This window comes from Astatotilapia calliptera, chromosome 5 (genome assembly GCF_900246225.1).
Source record: "Astatotilapia calliptera chromosome 5, fAstCal1.2, whole genome shotgun sequence".
Lineage (NCBI taxonomy): Eukaryota > Metazoa > Chordata > Actinopteri > Cichliformes > Cichlidae > Astatotilapia > Astatotilapia calliptera.
In genome coordinates, this window is record NC_039306.1 from 22,623,818 (window position 1) to 22,644,439 (window position 20,622).

At 38.3% G+C, this 20,622-nt stretch overlaps 1 protein-coding gene across 2 annotated transcripts; it reads right to left on the reverse strand.

Annotated features, from left to right (window-relative positions):
• Positions 1-1,009: 1,009 nt before the first annotated feature.
• LOC113022602 (SPRY domain-containing protein 3-like) lies at positions 1,010-20,622 on the reverse strand. 2 transcript variants are annotated; one of them, XM_026168176.1, is made up of 11 exons: positions 20,494-20,622; positions 18,925-19,071; positions 18,752-18,827; positions 13,661-13,785; positions 12,595-12,727; positions 12,308-12,496; positions 7,158-7,307; positions 5,341-5,398; positions 4,597-4,716; positions 4,386-4,510; positions 1,010-3,286 (listed from the first exon to the last, which is right to left on the reverse strand). In XM_026168176.1, the coding sequence occupies exons 2-11, from the start codon at positions 19,050-19,052 to the stop codon at positions 3,152-3,154; spliced, it is 1,239 nt and encodes a 412-aa protein (XP_026023961.1). In that variant the 5' UTR covers positions 19,053-19,071; positions 20,494-20,622; the 3' UTR covers positions 1,010-3,151. The 2 variants fall into 2 exon arrangements, with proteins under 2 accessions (XP_026023961.1, XP_026023962.1); XM_026168177.1 differs by having other exon boundaries at positions 20,456-20,622.

The window sequence follows — 20,622 nt, forward strand, 5'->3', positions numbered from 1 at the left end:
AATGGGACTTCTGCTCCTGAACCTCTGCGCACAGCGTCTGCAAATCGGAGTTGTACGAAGTCACTTTCATCTTTACACAGGACTGTAAGCTGTCATCTGTGAGGCGTGAGCGGCGTTTGTTTTGAACATAGTTCACGGTGGAGAACAGCTGCTGACATAATGTGGATCCGAAGATCGATAATTAGCCTACCTGGGGTTGAAAGTCTCGATAAATGCACGGCGTTTCGGCGGGTATATCGGCTTCCGCAAGTGTGACGCTTATTTTGAGCGATCAAAAACTAATAGAATATAATTTTATATTTATATTTCAATATCACAGTAATCTTCCAATTTAGAACTACAAGTTTAAAAAGAACTAACATAAATAAAATACACTTCAGCTAATTAAAAAAATAATTTATTTTCCCAAACCACGCGGAGCCGCACTAAAAGGATTAAAGAGCGGCATGCGCTCCGGAGCCGCAGGTTGCCGACCTGACCGTTGTGTCATGCTCTTTAATTTTATTCTGTTGCAGACCAGTCAGAATACATCATCGTTCTTAATTTATCTCGAAATGAGTGCTATTGATGCTGGCAAGGTCATTGATTTCCATTTGAGAACTGACAATCTGTGATTCACAGTGAGGCAAAGAAAGCTCTAATTTGTGATAAATATGAACTTTATCCCTTTATACTGAATGAATAACATCCAATGTTTACTGTCATCTTACAGCTTTGCTGTTATCTAACCAGTGTGCTTAGAAAGATATTTACCTTAATCATCCCGTAAATGTTGTGCTTATCTGAAAAACCTATTAATATGATCTCCATTTAAAAAAAAAAAAAAAAAAAAAAAATGCTGAATAAAAATTTTTTTAAACCAGACAAACATTTCATCTACATGAAGAAACAACTTTTTTTTGCTGGCATTAAAAAAGTGAAGTTAGTCTTAAGATTTAAAGTTAGCAGCCAGAATGCTCATTAAAATTAAACCTGAAGGGAAGAGGAAAGAGAAGAATGTAGTCAGTAGTGTGATGACTTTAAATATTTTATTAACATTTTTGGCATATTTATCTGATTGCTTTAAGAGACGACAAGAAAATACAAAAAAGTGAATTTGATATGAAAGAAGAACATATATAAGAAGGGATGTGAGGGCAGGATAGGTCTGTTGCAACAGCTCCTGCTAGACATGGTCACCAAAATGGTTTACAGTACAGGCTGATGTGACAGTATGCTAAACGTTATGTCAGCACACAAGTAGCAGCAATGGAGCATAATTAAATATTTGCTGACCAAAAAGAAACAAAAACATCTGGGATGCACAAGATCCATAAGAAGTTTCTGCCTAAAAACATCTACATGAATCAATTCCAACACCCGCATGGAGGCACTTGTTTGATATCTAAATGTGATCAATATTCTACTGTAAGGTGTTTTGACTTCACTGATTGACGGTGCAACTGCAGCTGATAAAAAGACCTAATTTACAGAACTGGACATAAAATTAAAAACTTTAAATGGTGGCGTTATCAGCAAATGAAGACCCACTGCCATATTTTTATGAACATCTCACAACCTGTAACACAAATGCACCATCTTCTGCTACAACTTAACTATCGGCAGAGGAAATGTAGAGATTTCGTAACAAAAGACTTTTGTAATAGATTATAGTGGAAAATAATGTGACGCAAGAAAAAAAAGGGTGAACATGAAAACGTTTGGCTGAATTCAAAGTACAGCCCAAGATAACATCACTGCAGAAAAAAAAGACAACATATCATTTTCAAATTTGATTTTCAAATATACCTGAGAGCAGCAAGTAGTATTACAGTATGGCTTCTTTTTACACATTCAGATCTATAGGCCAACAGTCCAACTAGTGAGAAATTCACTTTATGCAAATATAAGGCCTTAATTCTTGCCCTGACAGAGTTTGATAACTGAGAATTGCTCTTCAGAGTTTTCCTTTGGAGACATTTGATATGCATTTCTAAAACACTTAATGATGATCCATAGAAAACACACTCAATATGAGGATTACATAATTTTTTTCCCCCCTGAAAACATCAGAAGTCTCCAATGAGTTTGGCATTTCTTTTCATTGATATAAACATCTGTGATTTTCTTGGTTGATTGATGGAAAAAAGTAAAGAACATGTATGTAGTTACACTTTGACACCAAGCACTCAAGCATTCAAGGGAAGTGAATAAACAGGACTATGAACCTCATACTGTCACCCAAATCTATTTGAGCTTCTTCCTCTCACATGGTTTTGATTTTAATCATAGCAGATTTTCAAAAAAGGTAAACAGCACAGAGAGTTACAGAAAATTTCTGCTTATTTAAACAGCTTTCAAAAACACAGCAATTAAAGGCCATTAAACAGTTTTGATGTAATTTCAACAAATTGCTATTAAATTTAATTATCTCATAATTGTCAAAGCATGTGGCTTGAACCGTTTCCACAAAATAGGCTGTAATGTCTCCATGTCAGAACAAGCACACATACCTACAAGGAATGGAGCAGCTAGTTTTTCCTGTAAACTCACTGTTCATTTAGTGCACAGCTGTTTCTTTGGAAGACTTTCTGAGGATTTTCTTTCTAAACTACGACTCTCACCACTGAGTGTCAGTAATTCACTGTAAGTAGGAAGAAGCAGCAGAGCTGTGAGGATAAACTCAGGATGGCTGCAGGCTGTGAGAGTGCCATTTGCTGACATGCATTATTGCTGATAAGTAATAGGGTTCATTTGTTAGCTCATGCTCTTTCTGGACTTTCACATTCATTATTCTGTTGAGCCTCTTTTTGACATTTTATGCCCTTTTTTAACTTTAAGATGTTTATGTATTATTGCTACAGCATTACTCCATATTCTTAAAAAATCTCAGATTATTTTAACAATTTTTTAAGATATACAATTTTTAAAAAAGCTATTTTTTAGGCACATATTTAATATTAACTCATAATTCTTATAAAAGTTTTTGCCAGCATATTAACTTATTCTTCCAGCACGAGGGAGCCACACTCAGCTTCTACACTGGAATGACTTTTCCGGGAACATTCTGGAATTTGTTGATTTTTACCATCGGATCTCCAAAATGCACACAAGCTCATTCCCTTGTCCTTGCTCTAATCTCACCATTCAGCTCTCATTTCCTCCACCCTGCTCATCCACTGAGGGGGTGCAGGTCCACTCTGACCTTCTCCCCAGTGCTCATCATGCCAATGGTAGGATAGAAGCCTCCTACAGGTAAGGCCACTTCCCTCCGGCCCACCACTTTTCCATTCCGGGTGAAGAACACCTGAACAACAAAGAAAATATATTAAGACTATCTGCTGGGAAGATGGCATATACAGTACTGTGCAAAAGTTTTGAGCCACCCCTTATTTTTTTATATTTTGCTTCCATATGAGCCAGACTTTACTGCAGTTTCTTAAAGTGCTCTCCAGGCTTTCCAGAGTCTTTCAAAGTTTTTCTTTTTCTACTCTTATTCACTCTAGTCCTCGCACCTCACCATTTTCAGACAAGTTCAAGCAATAAAAAAGTGACCCTAACTCAAGGGATGAACCAGGGTTGTGCCTACACATAACAGATAGCTTAGAAAATAAATAGTTTCAAATGGTATCCTTTTGCACAAGAAAACTCTCACAAAAACACAACTTTTGCTCCCATTTTAGTTGAATCTACATAAAAATGCCAAAGATAACACAGTCTAACAGACATAAAATTGTATATTTGCATTTTTGTACCTACAGTGGTGTTCCCAAAGTGCCATTAGCTGAAAACGTGGCATATGCACTGTGTGTAGTGTTTACTTAAAAAAATGAGCAGATTGTAGAGGATTAAAAAGGAAATAGCAGGTCTAAAAAATATCTACAGCAGATGACCAGTGTATGAAAGTCAAATCCTTAAGAAATAGGAGGAAAAAATCCAGTAAAGACCTGACACAGGACCTGAGAGATGCATCTGACCCTTCAACTGATCCATCTACTGTTCACTGAAACCTCAACAGAAACAGTCTCAGTGGAAGGGTCGCTGTCAAGAAGCCATTCTTAAGGAAGGGAAAAGGCTGGGGTATGCCAAATTACACAAGAACTGGACTGAAAATCGGTGGCAACAGGTCTGAAGGAGTGATGAATCCAGATCATTTTTCAGCATGATAATGATCCCAAACACACTGCCATCTTATCACACTGTGATAAGAAAGAGTGCAGTAAAAGGGGATCATACCAAATACTGACTTTCAAACTCATCAAAACTGTATAAATTCTGTTTTTTCCTTATATACTGTAAATTCATTTATGGCTTTATTGTTTTAATAAACTGCTGCACCTGTTTCCCATTTTCCTATCAAAACGTAAAGAAATGATTCGAATTTTCACACTGTGAAAGGATCTCACCATGACCTTCCTCCCCTCTAAATCTTCTCCCTCATCCTCATCCTCATCTTCATTGTTTGCATACAAATCATTGTGAACCTCAAAGGGCTTAGCAACCCCATCGAAGTCCCAGTCGTCGATCTCATCTGAAAGTACCCAGTAAGAAAGCAAGTCAGAGGCTGAACGTGTGAAGGCACTTTGAAAAACGTGCGAACAATATAAACACGTTCACCTCCGCCATCAATGCTGAAGTCACGCGGAAACATGATGCCGCAGCCCATGATGTCCCCTTCAAGGCAACGCGGCCCAAACGGGTCCCCGACCCCACTGCCGTGGAACAACTTCCCATCATCTATGAAGAACAACAAGGGATCTGATTACAACTTTATTCCACATTAACAGGAGTATTACATAATAAAGAAACAAATGCCGATATCAAGATATAAAACAACATCTCTCATCTGCCAACATGTAACAGTGAACAGTGTAAAGAAATATCCATCGTTCATTTTCCAAAGAAGTGATTCTGGACAAACACACGGCCACTCCAGCAAGCAATTTAGAGTTTCCATTTGACCTGATCTGCATGATTTAGACTGTGGGAGGAAATCAGAGCAACCAGAGGAAACAGACATAGACATAAGGGAGACCATGCACCAATTACACTGAAACAATATCACTCTGAAGTTTACATCTTTTTCCAAGTGCTGGGAGTAAAATAGAGCTACTCAGGAATCAATCAGAAACATTACGTTAATACAACTTAAAGCAATGATCAGGAATAATAACCATTCAGCCCTTTTTAAGATCGCTGGAAACATTTGTTTGGTGCCATTTTCTGTGTCACTGATGGCAACACAATGATTGTGTCCACTACAAAAAACATTGTGACAATGGGACTCAAACATGGGCTTGATTGGAGTTCAGACAGTGACACCTAATCATCCACCATCAGGATCAGACTGAGCACTCTCACCTGCATGATAAGCTATGGACCCTCTGCTCCAACCCGGATGTCTGTTTTTTGGATAGTCCTGAAAATCAAAAAAGAAATTAGCTGTGGCTGATGATGGAATAAATTACTGCTAGGCTGATTGTTTTATTATATACATTTATTTCTCTAAGATGGGATGCTTATCATGACTTTTTTAGACATAATAGACGTCCTAAAGGTGCTGTTCAGAGATGCCCAGCAGAACTCTTGTACTGTTTACAATTATTCAAAGCTGCGAGGGATTCTTTTACCTGAAATAAAACCTGCCTGACGCTGATTTTATAGGTCTATGTTTAGCCTAAATTTAGGTGGTTAAAGTATCCGCACAAAGCCACGTACACAGAGCACTGGAGTGATTGTGTGCACAGTCACAGGTAGAGAAATCGCACGTTGCAGTGAAGAAGATAAGACTGGAACAATACCACAGGCAAGTAAATAGCAGACAGTGACACCAAAAGGAATGCACTATAAACAAGTGTTCCTTTATCCAACATAAGCAATGATTGAGCAACTAGTAACTTAAGCATTTGTTACCTTGAGATAGAGAGAGAGAGAGAGAGAGAGAAAGAGAGACCCTTGTTTAGATTTTTGCAGCAAGAGGTAATACTTCCCATCAGCAGACTGATGCATCTCGCAGGAGATGACGGGGGATGGAACTTAACCTCAGGAATGACCGTTTGATGGATTTATAATGCTCCACTAAAACCGCAGACACACTGAGAAAAACAATTCCTGGAAAACAATCAGCACAATGACAGAGCTCTATTCTCCACGACGTCTGACCCGAGGGCACGGCGTGCCCACACACAGTAACTAACAGCAGAGGAGTGAGGGGGAGCTTAATGTCAAGGGTGTCTGCAACAGCAATCCATTACCTCCCAAGCTGAGAGCACTATCCCAGCTGGCAAAGCAGTGGTGCGATTATGAAGAGTGACGCTCAATCAATTAGCGTCCAATAACTAAGAACAGCGAGCACGAGCGAGCTGGCGGAGAACAACGACATCTGAGCCAAACTTCATTTCATATCGCTCATTCAAATGATGCAATCGCTGCAGCCTGAGCAATTATTACAGTGTTTTATTTGTATTAAACAGGATGTGCACAGAGTTCACATGAGGCCAGAGGCAGTTTGTTTTATCTCTGATGTGTAAATATTTAACAGATCTAATTTAGTTTCAAAACACAGGACATCATTTTCCACTTATGTAGGATTTACTCCACATAAATGATCCTGGATGGATGGATGGATGGATGGATGGATGGATGGATGGATGGATGGATGGATGGATGGATGGATGGATGGATGGATGGATGGATGGATGGATGGATGGATGGATAGATAGATAGATAGATAGATAGATAGATAGATAGATAGATAGATAGATAGATAGATAGATAAGCCAGAGGAACTTATGCAATCATTTTTTGCTAATCTACAATGATTGACTATTTGGAAATATAGAAGAAGTAGGACTAACTTTCCTATTCAGGAGGGCAGTCAGTAAACATGTTAGCATGCATATGGAACAACCTTCTATGGAAAACCAGATGTAGCGGTAAAATGAGACAATATTTATTCTGTTGTTAGCTTTTCCTCTTTCGGTCATCCATCACTTAAGACTGGAAACAGTGAGAGCAGTGGGGCAAATGAGGGAGAGCGATGACGAGGTGTTAGAGGGGCAAAGAGAAGTTTTCTTTACTGACAGATAACCACGGTGTGTGTATAGTAAATTAACCCTTGTATCAATGTCAGTGACATGTGATCATTATCGTGATGACTGTAACGAGGAGCCTCTTACCCTGCGTGCCAGCCCCAGTGCAATATAACACTTCTCTCCAGCATCTGTGATCTCCAGCTCATAGTAGTGGAAGCGTGTGTTCAGAGGCCGACGGGCTTGAGCCAAGCCCACATCCACGATGCTCTTCCCTTTCCCTACGTACTCCAGCAGCTGCAGACATGACCCATCAGACATGTTAAACATGCACAGCTAGTAGGAGAAGTCATTTAATATTACATGCAGACATTACTTTGAAAACAGTATCAAGATGAATCTGATTAGGTAGCAAGGTACTTTATACCTTTAAATATGAAAAATGTGTCTATAGGTAATTTTAAAGGATAAAATAAACATGAAGTTGTATTTCACTCTTATACATAAATCCCCAAGCACCTAAACACAATTTCTGTCAATTCACCACATTCAGGATTTGGTGCTACAGCTGACTAGAGGCGAGTTACATTATCAAGCTTCCCTAGTGCTGCAGTTACATTATGTTTAAGCACATGGCATTATCTCAGAATCGAGTAACTAAAGTCCTGCCAGATTTCCAACGTAACTTCTGTTCTGCTAATCTCAAAAACACAGTGAGGTCCATATGTTTTTTAAACAAAGGCACAATGTTGGTGCAGACATTTAGATTTGATTCAACAAAAGTTGAATGGCTGTTTGGGAAACAGCCATTTTAATACACAGTCCCTCACTTTAAGATGATAAATATTAATTTAGCATATCAAAGCAACACAATTATGAATACAAGGTTTTTTTTTTCGAGGATGAAACCTCTTTGCAGTCTTGGACTGCCAGAAGTCTAGAAGCCATGGACCAAATGCCGTTTCCTTTCTTGAAATGCTCTGCCAGGCCTGAACTGCAGCCGCCTCCAGTTGCTGCTTGTTGTCTCTGCATTAAGTTAATACATTTCTTTGCCTTATGAAACTTTTGGGTTACTTCTGCAGTATGGTCATTATCCGTATCCTTCAGAATTGATCCTTTTACTTCTATCAGCAGTCAGATCATCAATAAACCCTCTCTATTTACATTCAAGTGTCTCCTGACTGTAGACTTACGTCCTCGAAAGTGTTCTTCACTTGGCTAGATGTTGTTGTTGTTTTTCTTAAACATGGATATAATTCTGTCATCATGTACTTTAGTTATCTTTGGTGGCCTTTCAGGCTTTCTGGTGTTGCTGAGCTGGTCATTCCTTCTTTTTAAGAATGTACTGTTGATTTTGGCCTCTCCTGAAGTTTTTTTTCCCATTTCTCTGCCATCTATTTTGGATTTTCAACCCAACAATGGTCTCCCTCACTTGTGCTGCCATGTCCCTGGACCTTGTATTGAGAATTTCAGAGAACAGATACAAAATGCAAATTCATCTGCGTTATATATTTTGAATATTGAGTGAACAGACTTCACCCGGCCATAAAACGGTTTATCAGTCCAATTACTTTTGTGCCTCTGTAAATGAGGGACCATGTAGAAAATGGTATGGTTAATGCCACATTTTTGCTAAACCCCTTGAATTAAATCTGAAAATCTGCACTTCACAACATCTTGGTTGTTTTGTTTATAACAGTTGTTTGTTACAAAGACCAAAATTACATAACAAAAACGTGTTACTGTCCAAAAACATGGACCTACCTTTACATGAATCACTACTTTCAGAATTTATTGCAAAAGCTTTGGAAGCCTACAGAGATTACTGAGACGTTCCAAAATAATTTCTCCAATAGTTGAATTTAAACAGCGTTGCTTTAGTCAAGTGGGTGGTCAGTCAAATTGCATGTGTAACTCTGACAGCTTAAAAGACAAAACTGGAGAAAGAAAGTTTATCCGAATGATTATAACCACTACATTATATTTGACTGCTAGTGCAAGCATGTCTGATTCTGCACCAGCTTGATTACAGCTTCTGTTTCAGGTTGCTATAAACATTCGCTAAAGAGAGAGCATGTTTCCATCTAACATTAATGCAAGAAGAAACCAGTGTTACACGAACCAGTCAAGCTAAAGTTCATATCCATATCTAAGACCTTTGACCTTTTGGATATGAAACACTACCACTTATTTTATCTTGGAAATTTTGTTAGAATTACTGAGGCCAAGTGAACATCTATACCAAACTTCATGAAATTCCCAAAGGGTATTCAGAGCTGGCTGATGGACGAGCTGAAAACTTAACGCTTCGGTTGTCGCTGGTAAAACCCAGGCTGCAACGCTGTGCGTATCTTTCTTTCTATGACAGAAATTAATTTGTCATCTCTGCATTTAACTGTCTGGGTACGAAACAGGGGCTGCCCTGTTTCGTACATGCAGCCAAGAAACTCAGCCCTACTAATTTCATTCTCTCTCCACAGGACCCATTAAAATGTCATCGGAGCAGATGAGGACATGTGCACATAATATGACCATCTGAAGATACCTTCATTAGTTAAAAAAGCCAGAAGTGCTCTGCCTAAAATCTCATTAAAAATAAAACAGTTACCCAGTGAACTCCTTTTTTTTTTTGTCACAACGAACAAGTGGGATTAAATTTTTATTATGATGCCATTTTGCATTCTTAAATCTTATCTAATTTATTATTTGTTAAATCAGTATTTACCCCTGATTAAGTTCTGGAGAAGTTGAATTTTTTTTGTTCTTCTTTTTTTCCCTCACAGCTATCATCTGGATTACAGCTGCTAGTTAATCATTCAGTAACCTATAAATACCTGTGCCGATTTCAGCTCATGACAATATTGAACTTGATGATATAATATTGTTGTGAAAAACGAAAATGAGATTCAAGTAGATAAAGAAACCCAAACATCTGAGGAATTAGTTCTGATTGAATACAATCTTAAAAGTCCTGCGGCGTTCTTACTGATACCACTGGCAATGATCCACTGTTGCTGTTGTCAGTAGCAACAAAATAAAGTGAGTAACAGAATGATACTAACGTGACACATAATACCAACAACTCCATACCTACTGCAGTAAAGCAAAAGCAAGACCCAGCAGCAGACAGACATGTGCCACAGCGGATGTCTGTCTGCGTGCCCACACACAGCCATTCAACTTTTGTTGAATCAAATCTAAATGTCTGCACCAACATTGTGCCTTTGTTTAAAAAACATATGGACCTCACTGTGTTTTTGAGATTAGCAGAACAGAAGTTACGTTGGAAATCTGGCAGGACTTTAGTTACTCGATTCTGAGATAATGCCGTGTGCTTAAACATAATGTAACTGCAGCACTAGGGAAGCTTGATAACTGCCCATCTGTATATGGAGATTCACATAGAATGGCTTTAATTTAAGATAAAGGTTGATCATCTCAGTCTTTTATAGTTAGTCTGACTAATGCATGCGCATGTTAACCCATTTAGGTATTTGCTAAGCAACATGAAGACATCGCAAGATATTGTTCATATTTTGATTTTTGTGGCTAAAATGAGAAATTACTGTCACTAAATAAAAATGATATGATGCTTTTAGAAGGTGTTGTAAGTACATAAATGCTACAAATGGGTCACTTTATCACACTGACAGATGGTTGCTAGGCTCTTTGATAACATCTGATATAGATAAGAATATTTAGGGACCTAAGCTGTGCCTGTGTGCTGATTCTGATTGCTCAACTATTGATTGTGTAAGAGAAGTTCACAAACATATATTATAGTCAGACTCTATAAAGCTAAAAAGTATTGCTATAGAGCTAGGATGCATAATCAAAACGATGAATCCTTGCAATGCTGTGTGTGAAATCCTCAAGAGGCTTAGCCTTTTGCCAAAGGACCATAACATTTTTTTTCTTAAAGACCTGTCTGGTTAAATAAATTAAAAAAGAACTTTAAAACTCGTTGTGCTTTTGGCATCCTAGTGCTATCCTTAACTTGTGTTCCTGAAGGTCAGGCTGGCTGTTCATGCTGCAGCTTGCAGGCCCTGCACTTACACAGGAGAGGGCCATGTTTTTAGAAATAATGGATAAACAAATGTGCGGGTGGCATGGAGGTTACTCTAAGAGTGCAGTTTTTGTGTGTATCAACTGCTGAGTCAAACAAAAACATTGCAGCCAAGCAGTCAAGGGGGGGGGGGGGGGGGGGCAAATGTAGAAAGCCAGAGTTGTCATTGAACAGCTTGGAGAAAATGTTGCTTATTTTTCTATTGCTTTGTTTCACTTTAGTACTTCTTGTCTTTACAATCTTGAGTATTGCAGTCACAATTTCTGTCACAACATCAGCGTTTTGGTTGTAATGTGGGTGATGATGCACTAATTCCATCAATGATATTATACATGTGAGCACATTTCTTATGTTAACTCTTTAATTCAAAGCCCTCTTTTAAAGGAATATACATGCACTGAATAAATGGTTTATAGCACAGTATAGTTTAGCTGTACCCAGCCACATGGGCATAAACGTATAGTATTTGTCACCAGTTGCTACAGCTTCTTAAAGGTTTAGAGCCAGTATTTAACCACAAAGTGAAAGTCTTTTGATTTAGAATCTGTTTTGTGAAAGTGTCCTGGGTTAAGAGCATTAACTTGTTTTATGATGACAGAAGAAACCAGAGATCCTAGAGAAAACCAGCACAAGCCCAGGTGACTATTTGGTAACCACTGAGCCATCATAATAGTTACAAACAGTTACTGTACTGCTATAAAATTATATATTATCCTGTTTGCCTCTATTCATGATAATTAATTAATACTTAGATAAAGGCTTACACCACATAACATTATGTTATATTTTTTAATTGATTCTCTTACTTTAAATCACTTTAAGAAGACTCAGATGGTGTCTGAACATGCTGGATCTCGCAAGGGTTAGTTAGGGTTAGAGTCATGATTCTTCCTGATTTAGCAATAACATGATGGACAGTTTGAAAAGATTACCACATCCAGTTCAGCAGAACCAGACAACACTGTATGTTTGATCTACATTTTCTTTTTCCTACATTACTTACAATACAGCTCTGACAGTCTATTATACACTATTTTAGTGTATTATGCCATTAGCTGCCAATATAGCTCCAAGCTGCTATCCTCAAGAGACATATGAAGCTCCGTTCATTTTCTATTCCACACCACCTGATATTTTTCATTATCTACGCTGCTTTGTTGCTCAGTGAAGTGGCTCATGTTAGGCAATTTAGCATCACATCCTCAAGGCCAACCTGTTCCAAAGGACTTACCGTGCCAGTGACCTTGACATCATGGAGACGAGCCCAGTCCTCTTCGTGACTGTCAACTATCATCTGTCCATCATCCTCCTCCATTCCCCATTCAGCATTCAGGTCCAGAAGCACTTCTTCACCTAAGGAGTGCATCCCCACTGCAGGGTAGAGACCATCGGGAGATGCTGGGATCTCCACATTGCCAACCTGAGCACACAATCAGACAGTTTTTAAGAGATTAGCAGCGAGAATATATGAAATCTGTGTAAAGTGATACAAAGGCACTTATGGGGTGCACTACTTACTTCGTGACCATTCTTGGTGAAAAACACTGTTAACTGTCCATCTTCACCATCTAGTGATATTCCACAACCGATTCTGTCACCTCTGCAGCATTTTGGACCAAACTGCTGTCCTACAGTGTTGCCATTATACAGCCTGCAGAGAGACAAAAAGGAGAGGCCATTTACCTCGCTACAGTCACTGTTTCTATCTTTACAAAAAAATAAAAAAAATCAGATGAAAACGCCTTAAGTCATTGATCTAAGGATCTAAGGTACTGCATTATGTGCAACTGTAAAAGTAAGAAGTTGTGTCATAATCCAGCGGTCCCCAGCCTCGGACCGGTACCGGTCCGTGAGTCGTTTGGTACCAGGCCGTGAGCGTTGAGGCTCAGGTGTGAAATGTATAGTTTTCAGGGTTTTTATCGGTTTTCAGCATTATTTTGTTATCGTTTTTATCGTTTACTCTGTTTTCCTGGGTCTTTTCACGTGTGTTATGAATAAATTTTATTTTTTTCGGTACCGGTAATAGTTTTATTTTGTTGTATTTATCCGCGACACCTTAAAGGCCGGTCCGTGAAAATATTGTCGAGCATAAACCGGTCCGTGGCACAAAAAAGGTTGGGGACCGCTGTCATAATCTATGTCTCGCTCTCTTTCTCTTTCCAATCATTTACTGTCAAAGCTCAAACAAAAACACACGATATAAAACTGAAAACTAATGATCCAAAAAAACTAAAACATGCTTGTGTACAGCTGATGGCTTTCAGTTCCAGGTCAGTGTGCCCTTGGTAAGTTTTCATCACTTTGCACTTCATTCTTTTGAAGGGAACATACAGGAAACCTTCACAAAGTACATAACCACACCTGCTCAATAAATCCTGATGTACAGATCGACTATTCTTCGTCCAGTTGCTGAAAGCATTTTATTCTGCTCCTTCAGGCTGTTCCCAAAAGTATTCAAACGAAAGTGCTATGTTTCTGGTTCCTCAATCATGACTGACACATGAGCACACACTGCTAAAAGTGCTTTAATGTGGAGCATATCCATATCATGAATGTAACTGTAAAGAAAATAATTGTCACATACTTGCCATCATCAGCATGGAAAGCCACAGAATTTGGTAGCCAGCCTGGTTGATGATCCAGTTTGTAAAACTGAGGCACCAAACCGACAGCAATCATTCCCCTCACTCCTGTTTCGATTATAGTCACCTGAAAAGACCAAAAGCACTTTTACCATCTATTAAAATCACTTTTTAATGGCAATAAGAAGAAAGTGTGTGGTCCTTCTAGCTGCTCCTAAATCCAAAAGCTTTGAAACAACCTGCAACAGAATCAGTGACTTTTGTTAAACTGCTTCCTGCAACACAATGATCTTGTCTTTTTTTAACTGAGAATTATTATCATTACTCATCTTGTACTATATTTCATATTAACTTGTTGAGCTTTGCATTTTTGTGTCCTATGTTCTTATCTTTAAACTTTATCTTAAATGTGACTTATATTTTTTAGTTTTGTCTTTTTTTGCCTTTTGAATTTTCAATTCCATTTTCAAATGTGATATAGAAACAAAGTTATTATACTTTGAAATGTAAAGATGCTTTTATAAAAAAAAAGTGAGACAGTGTTTAGAAGAGCTGCAGTATGAGACCAAGCAGGGAGGTTAAAGGATGCATATGCATATCTTGTCTTATGGTGGCAGTTGGAGGACAAGGCCAATTTAATCACTAAGAAAAAGACACATGTTCAGAAATAACCAGGATTTAAGCTAATTCTTGCATAATGTATTATAATGCTGATGACTAAAAGAGATGTTAATGACTAGCATGTTTAGCATGTTAATATTTGTATAATATAATACATGTAAAATATTGTATTTAGAACCAATATGAACCTGGTTCTAATGGAACGTTAGTACTTTTGCGCCAACATAAACATCTTTTGTTTATGAGTCCTTATTGAGTCATAAAGTAAAGAACAGCACTAAAACAAATGCTGATGGATATCTGATCATGTATATCCTGTTGTTATTAATACATTTTATTCAACGTGGTTTTACCTACTAGTTAAGAGTTTTTAAGTATTTTATCACAGCACAGAAACTGATCTGAAAAACCAACTGCTAGGGTCCTGCAGGTTTGTTTGCCTCTACTGCAGATCTTTTACATGCTGTTACATGTTTTATTTTGGACTTGCACTCTTCGTCTTTTCACTTCATAACGTTTCCAAACCAACTTGATCCCAGATCTTTGTACAACCCCACACGATGGTTCAAAGTGAATACTCTTAAGTAACGAGCTGGGCTGCACCACTGTTATGATAACTAAATGGTGACCATATGTCATCATCCCCGGGGAACTCTTAAAGGACACAATGCAACTGAAGCACTGCTGGCAAATCCAGGGCAAAGAGAAAAGGAAACTTTTTAAGTTTTTCCCATGACCTCAGCACTCATCTCCTGAGAGTAAGAAGCAATATTTATTTCTTTTTTTGTTCTACTGGAAAACATGTGGGTGAACCCTAAAATCTGCAATCAGGCCAACAATTAGCATCCACTTAATCATTAATTAGTTGAAAAGCCCATTTGTGCAAATTGTATTCTTCTTCCTCCTCCAAGGTAACTCCCTGTATGGGAGTGAGTCACTAGGGTGAAGCACATGAAAGTATCAGTCTTGAGGGCTGGTTACTTTTTCACTCTACGTCAGAGCAAGCAGGATGTGTGTGTGTTGGCAAGTTTGAACATGGCAGATTCTGATACATTCACTGTCCTGGGATTTTTATGTTGTACAGTATGTAGATTACCAGAAAATGTAAAATAAATACAGGGTGCATGACTTGAAATGAGCTGTGACTATTTGAACTATGAACTGATTTGTCAGGGATTAAGTGACTGAATCATCAGACTCAACAGCTCAAAAGTTACCACCGAAACTTAAACACTGAGTATCTGTTTTTCTTTTTTTAAATTACAAAACAAGTATAATGGAGACCCAACTGGGTACTTTTGCTGGTGCTGATTAAAGAAGTTTTCAAGTAAACGATCAGAATCAGAATCTATTGATGCTGACAGTAAAATCTGGCAGCCCTACGAAGAAAGAGGCATTTTGTAGCCTTCGAGTAAACAAACATATCCTTAAAAAACTGCATGCTGAAGATGGCAAATACTAGCCTACGTAGTTAGCTGGCAAAATTGACAATCATTTGCTAGAAATGTGAAGTTTGATTTTGCAAATATTTTTCTAGAATACTCACAATAATTTAAAAAATCAGTTTTTTAATTAAATGAAATGACACTAGCTACCTTTAGATAAAGTGCGTTTTCTTCTTTGTAGCATGAATTATGATTAAATGTGATTGCTATCATGTACTGAAGCTTCAAGAACAAATATTTTGAACCATGGGATCTTTCAAGGTCCTCCCTTGATTCAAAAACATAGGTTCAAAAGAAAAAATGAACCCTCAAGTGAAACCTGGTAAACTGAATGAGCTGTGGCTGAAAATTACAGCTACTGGAAATATGTACAGTGTTGTTTCAAAAACATGCAGGTATGACTTTGAGAATTTGGCTTCAACAGCACAGAATGTAAAAAAAACAAAACAAAGGAAAAACCTGCCAAGTGATTCCACAAATCACCACTGCAAGCTGAAACATCTTCGTTTCTCAAAGGCATCATTTTTCCATGAAGTTTCATGATTCATCTCTCATCATGACTCCAAAAACGAAAGGGACCTGCCAAGTCTTCTTGTGTCACACAAAATAAAGAGGGAGTGCCAAGACTGAACTTCCTATTACACAGTTTCAAAATTAAATGTACAAGAAATTAATGTTTGTATTTTTCAGCCACACAGTGACTGTGGATGTTTGATCCTTTGACAACCACCAAAATGAATCATCCATCCAATCGTCTATCTATCTTCTGCTGATTTTCTGGGTTCGGGTTGTGGGGACAGCATTATAAACAGAGAAGCCCAGATTTCCCTTTCCCCAGCCATGTCTTCCAGCTCATCCGGGTGGGGACACCCATAGGTGTTCCCAAGCAGGCAAAGAGATATAATCTCGTCAGCGAGTCCTCAGACTGCACTGTGGGCTCCTTCCAGTAGGTTGTGCTCGAAACACCTCACCTAAGAGACATCCTACTCCAAGCCACTCATGGTGACCAACGACCAAGCTCCTCATAGAAGCTATAGAAACTCTATACAGTCCAGCCACCCTTAAAGGGAACTCATTCCCGCTGCTAATATCCATAACCTCATTCTTTCAGTCACTACCCAGACAATAGGTGATGGTAGGAATCTAACGCTAACCGATGGGTAAAACACAGCCTCACCTTTACACTCATAATAACACACAATTGATAATCAATTTTTTCTCACCTTTAGGAGTCTGTCTATTCTGTTTAACAGTTCATGCGTCACTCGTGAACTCATAATCTTTTCATATATATATATATTAAAAAACGACTCATTGTTGAAACTCTGCATCATTGTGCTTTGAGCTTTTAGTGTCATCTTGTAGCATTAACACTTGAGAGAGTCGATACCTGGTAAAGCACCTAGCCACATGACTACACTATTTACAATAAAGCTATCAGATTACAATCACAGGCAACCTCATACTGTATGTAAGTAATACTTAATAAAATCCTATGACAATTACAAGGTTTTATTTCTTCTAGCTACTCTTTGTTTAATGTGTACAATTACACAATTGTGCAGTTGTAGGCTCAGTGTATAAATGAGCAGTTTATAAAATGTGCTGATAACTTCTTGCATTCCCAGAAACACTGCATGTTACTATATAGTGAGTGAGAGAAAGCCTTGCTGGCTGTAAACTCCCTCTGGCGCTAACAGTCCAACAACAGGTGCAAAGCATGGAAGAGGAGAGGAGAATATTTTTTACTTTTTTTTTTTACATATTTGAAAAAATAAGAATAAATTACTGTAGCAACAACCAAATCGAAACAATTAAAAATTAAACAGAAATTATTATTAATTTGTACTGTTGTCAATGTATTTTTGTGCATTCATATTGATTGAGTGGCCTGAACACAGACAGACTCTGTATGAATACTGAGAGTTTTAAATATACTGCTGAATATTTTACAAGTGCCTGATGATTAGATTCAGTTACTTTCAGGCTCAGACGGGACCACCATTTCTGTTCCTTAACACCACACAAAAGAAGTTCTTCTGTGCACAATCACTTTCATTACTTGAACGTAACTTCCACATCAATTAAACTGCATACTGCGGAATGAACACATAATATATTCAAGTCTTCTAAAATTGCACTGTCATGTGGAAACAGGCCCACGGCTTTTTTATTAACGCTGAACTACAATGACAGCGCAGTAAAAATACATTTAAAACATTTTTTGTTCAATACCCAATTGGGTTTTGTGAAATGTGAAAACCTCCATTCACAGAGGTCATAACTGAGAGAAGCCTACACTAGAGAAAGTCTACAGAAGTCTTCGATTTGAAAAAAACAAACAGTGAAAACAGTCCAGCTCAGAAATGAAGAGGGTGGCAGAAAACTTGTTGGACTTTCCAACATTACATCATCAACTAATCAACAGTAAGAGTGAACTCACAGCAGTAAGAGTGAACTCACAGCAGGCAATCCACACTGTGCCTGAGCATGTTTAACCCCCCTAAGATCAGTGTGTTTGGCCAGTGTGAGTGTGAGAAAAACTGGGCACAGGTACAGTTCAGTTGGCAGGGAATTAGTGTATGAGCATGGGAATAATAGTTTTATTACAAAGAGCTTGTTAATTTCTAATTAACAGATGTACAGGTAAGGTGAGAGGACAGTGTGTGACCACTTTCAAAAGTCAATTAGAGAGAGAGAGAGCAAGTTTCTGAGACAAATTGAAGCGTACACACACCCGTTTCTTTAGGTGTAGTGTGAGTGTATGACAGCAGACGAGAGGGGAAATCCATGAAATGATGCCTGATGTGAATACACCCAAGAATGGTTCCCAACTGTGGCCATTAAAACCATATAGCTGGTCCCAATTTCAGTTCTTTAATGTGGCAATCAATCCAAGATATCATGGTTATGGACACGTACATTGTGTTGCAGAATAGGCAAGACAAGTGAAAACACAAACATCAGCGAGGTTACAAAAATGATCACAATGGTGTTTTAAGTAAACGCATAAGTTGGTGCACTTACTTCAAAATAGCGGTTTCTTTTCGACAGTGGCCTGGCCGCCACAAAGCAGCCAACTTCATCTGAATTCCCATGATACCTACAAAGAGATCCGTAATAATCAGCACTTAAGTGAAATCGGATGCCAAATCAGTAGGAAGGTTCTCTTCCATCTCCCAAAGTGGCATTGCTTTTACCTGAGTACGTCACCATCTCTCAACATCCTTTTGAGTCTCTCCCGGTAACGCACAGCTCGCACCTCACGAATTTCTCGTATTCGCCTCCTCCAGTTTAGAAAGCGATAATGAAGGTTTATGTCGTCCATGTCTGAAAACCATCACAATCTAGAACACAAAGAGCACATCTGAGATAAAATACTTGGTTTTAAAACACCAAAAGTTACTGTAAAAGTGGACCACTCCACCAAATTATGAACAAGAAGTGTTGTTATGCTGACTCTATCGTTTACAAGGCACAGAGGTTTAGTTACTATATAACTAACATGAGTTTATGAGGAAAAAAATAAATATAAATGCAGTCACCAAAAGTATAAGTTTGGGAAATTCAGGGGCAGCACAGGACCTCCTTAATAAAACAGTAATGATTTCTGACCACAATATTGTGCAATCAAACAATACGAAGGACTTGGGTTTGATCCTCAGGCCAAACCCTTCCTGTGAGGAGACTCTGTTTTTCCGTTCACATTTAATCCTACTTTCCAAAGACAGGCAAAGGCCTGGACAGGGACTTCACCCTGCCAACAGGCACGAACGTGAGCCCCCCCATTGTGTTGGCCCGTGACGGACAGGTTTTTCCCGTGGGCGACCTACACGCTAACCGAACTGGGGCTGACTCAAGAATAGACTGTCTCATCTCAAGATTCCCATGAATACATGACTCCCAGATTCACTTTGTCTCTTGCTCACTTTTCTTTATTACGTGCTGATAATATAAAGGCAAATCACTTACTAGTAAAAGGATGCGAGTACACATATTTTTTCCTAAACTATACTTTATTCTTATAATATTCAGATTACTATCAAACAAGACAAAAAACTGAAACTGAAAAGCTTAAAAAGCAGGAGTTGAAACAGAAAGTTTTGTATTATAAATGACAAATAGATTTGCACTTCACCTGTTAGTTACCCAATCGGCTGATGTCTCAGGTCTACCTCGGTGATACTACTTTCTAATATTATAAGAATATTATAAGAAAGTAATAATATCAAGTCTATAATCAAAGCCGTGCCGACTCACGTGACATTACACACAAAGTTATATTTTTCTTTTTTGAAATTCAAATTCACCCTTTACTATAGAGGTATATTTGTCGTGAACGGTGATGTGGATATTTTCTTTTCACTGAGTCAGAGGTGGGTCATTATACAGACATGCGCAGAGTTGAAAAAGTCTAAAAATGCTGCCATACACTACTGAAACCTTTGTAAAATACGAGTCACTATCATGCATATAATATATATGCGTGCGTTTTTTTGTTTTGCCAAAGAAAATAAATATGAAAGCCGTAAGGTCGTACTATCACTTTGTTTCCTGCCTTTTAACCACTACGATTTACTAATTTACGAGCCTTCCCCAAACACGACACTGCATTTCCCAAACTACAGACAGGACTCTGTTGGCCGGCTAGCTGCTTCAGCGCCACAACATTATGTCGCTTTGTGGCTGATTATATGACGTAAACATGGATACAATAGAGTTTATACCCACACTATTCAAAGTCCTCCTGTCTTATAATGATTCCTTACTGTTTTATAACTTGTAACGCGTCGTTCTTCGGCTTTTCTTCCAATTTTAAGGAGGTGAACTATGCCACTTTATGCAAAGCCAGCGCTGTCGGAAGTTCCGCCTCCTCGACCAATCAAACGTGAGGATGA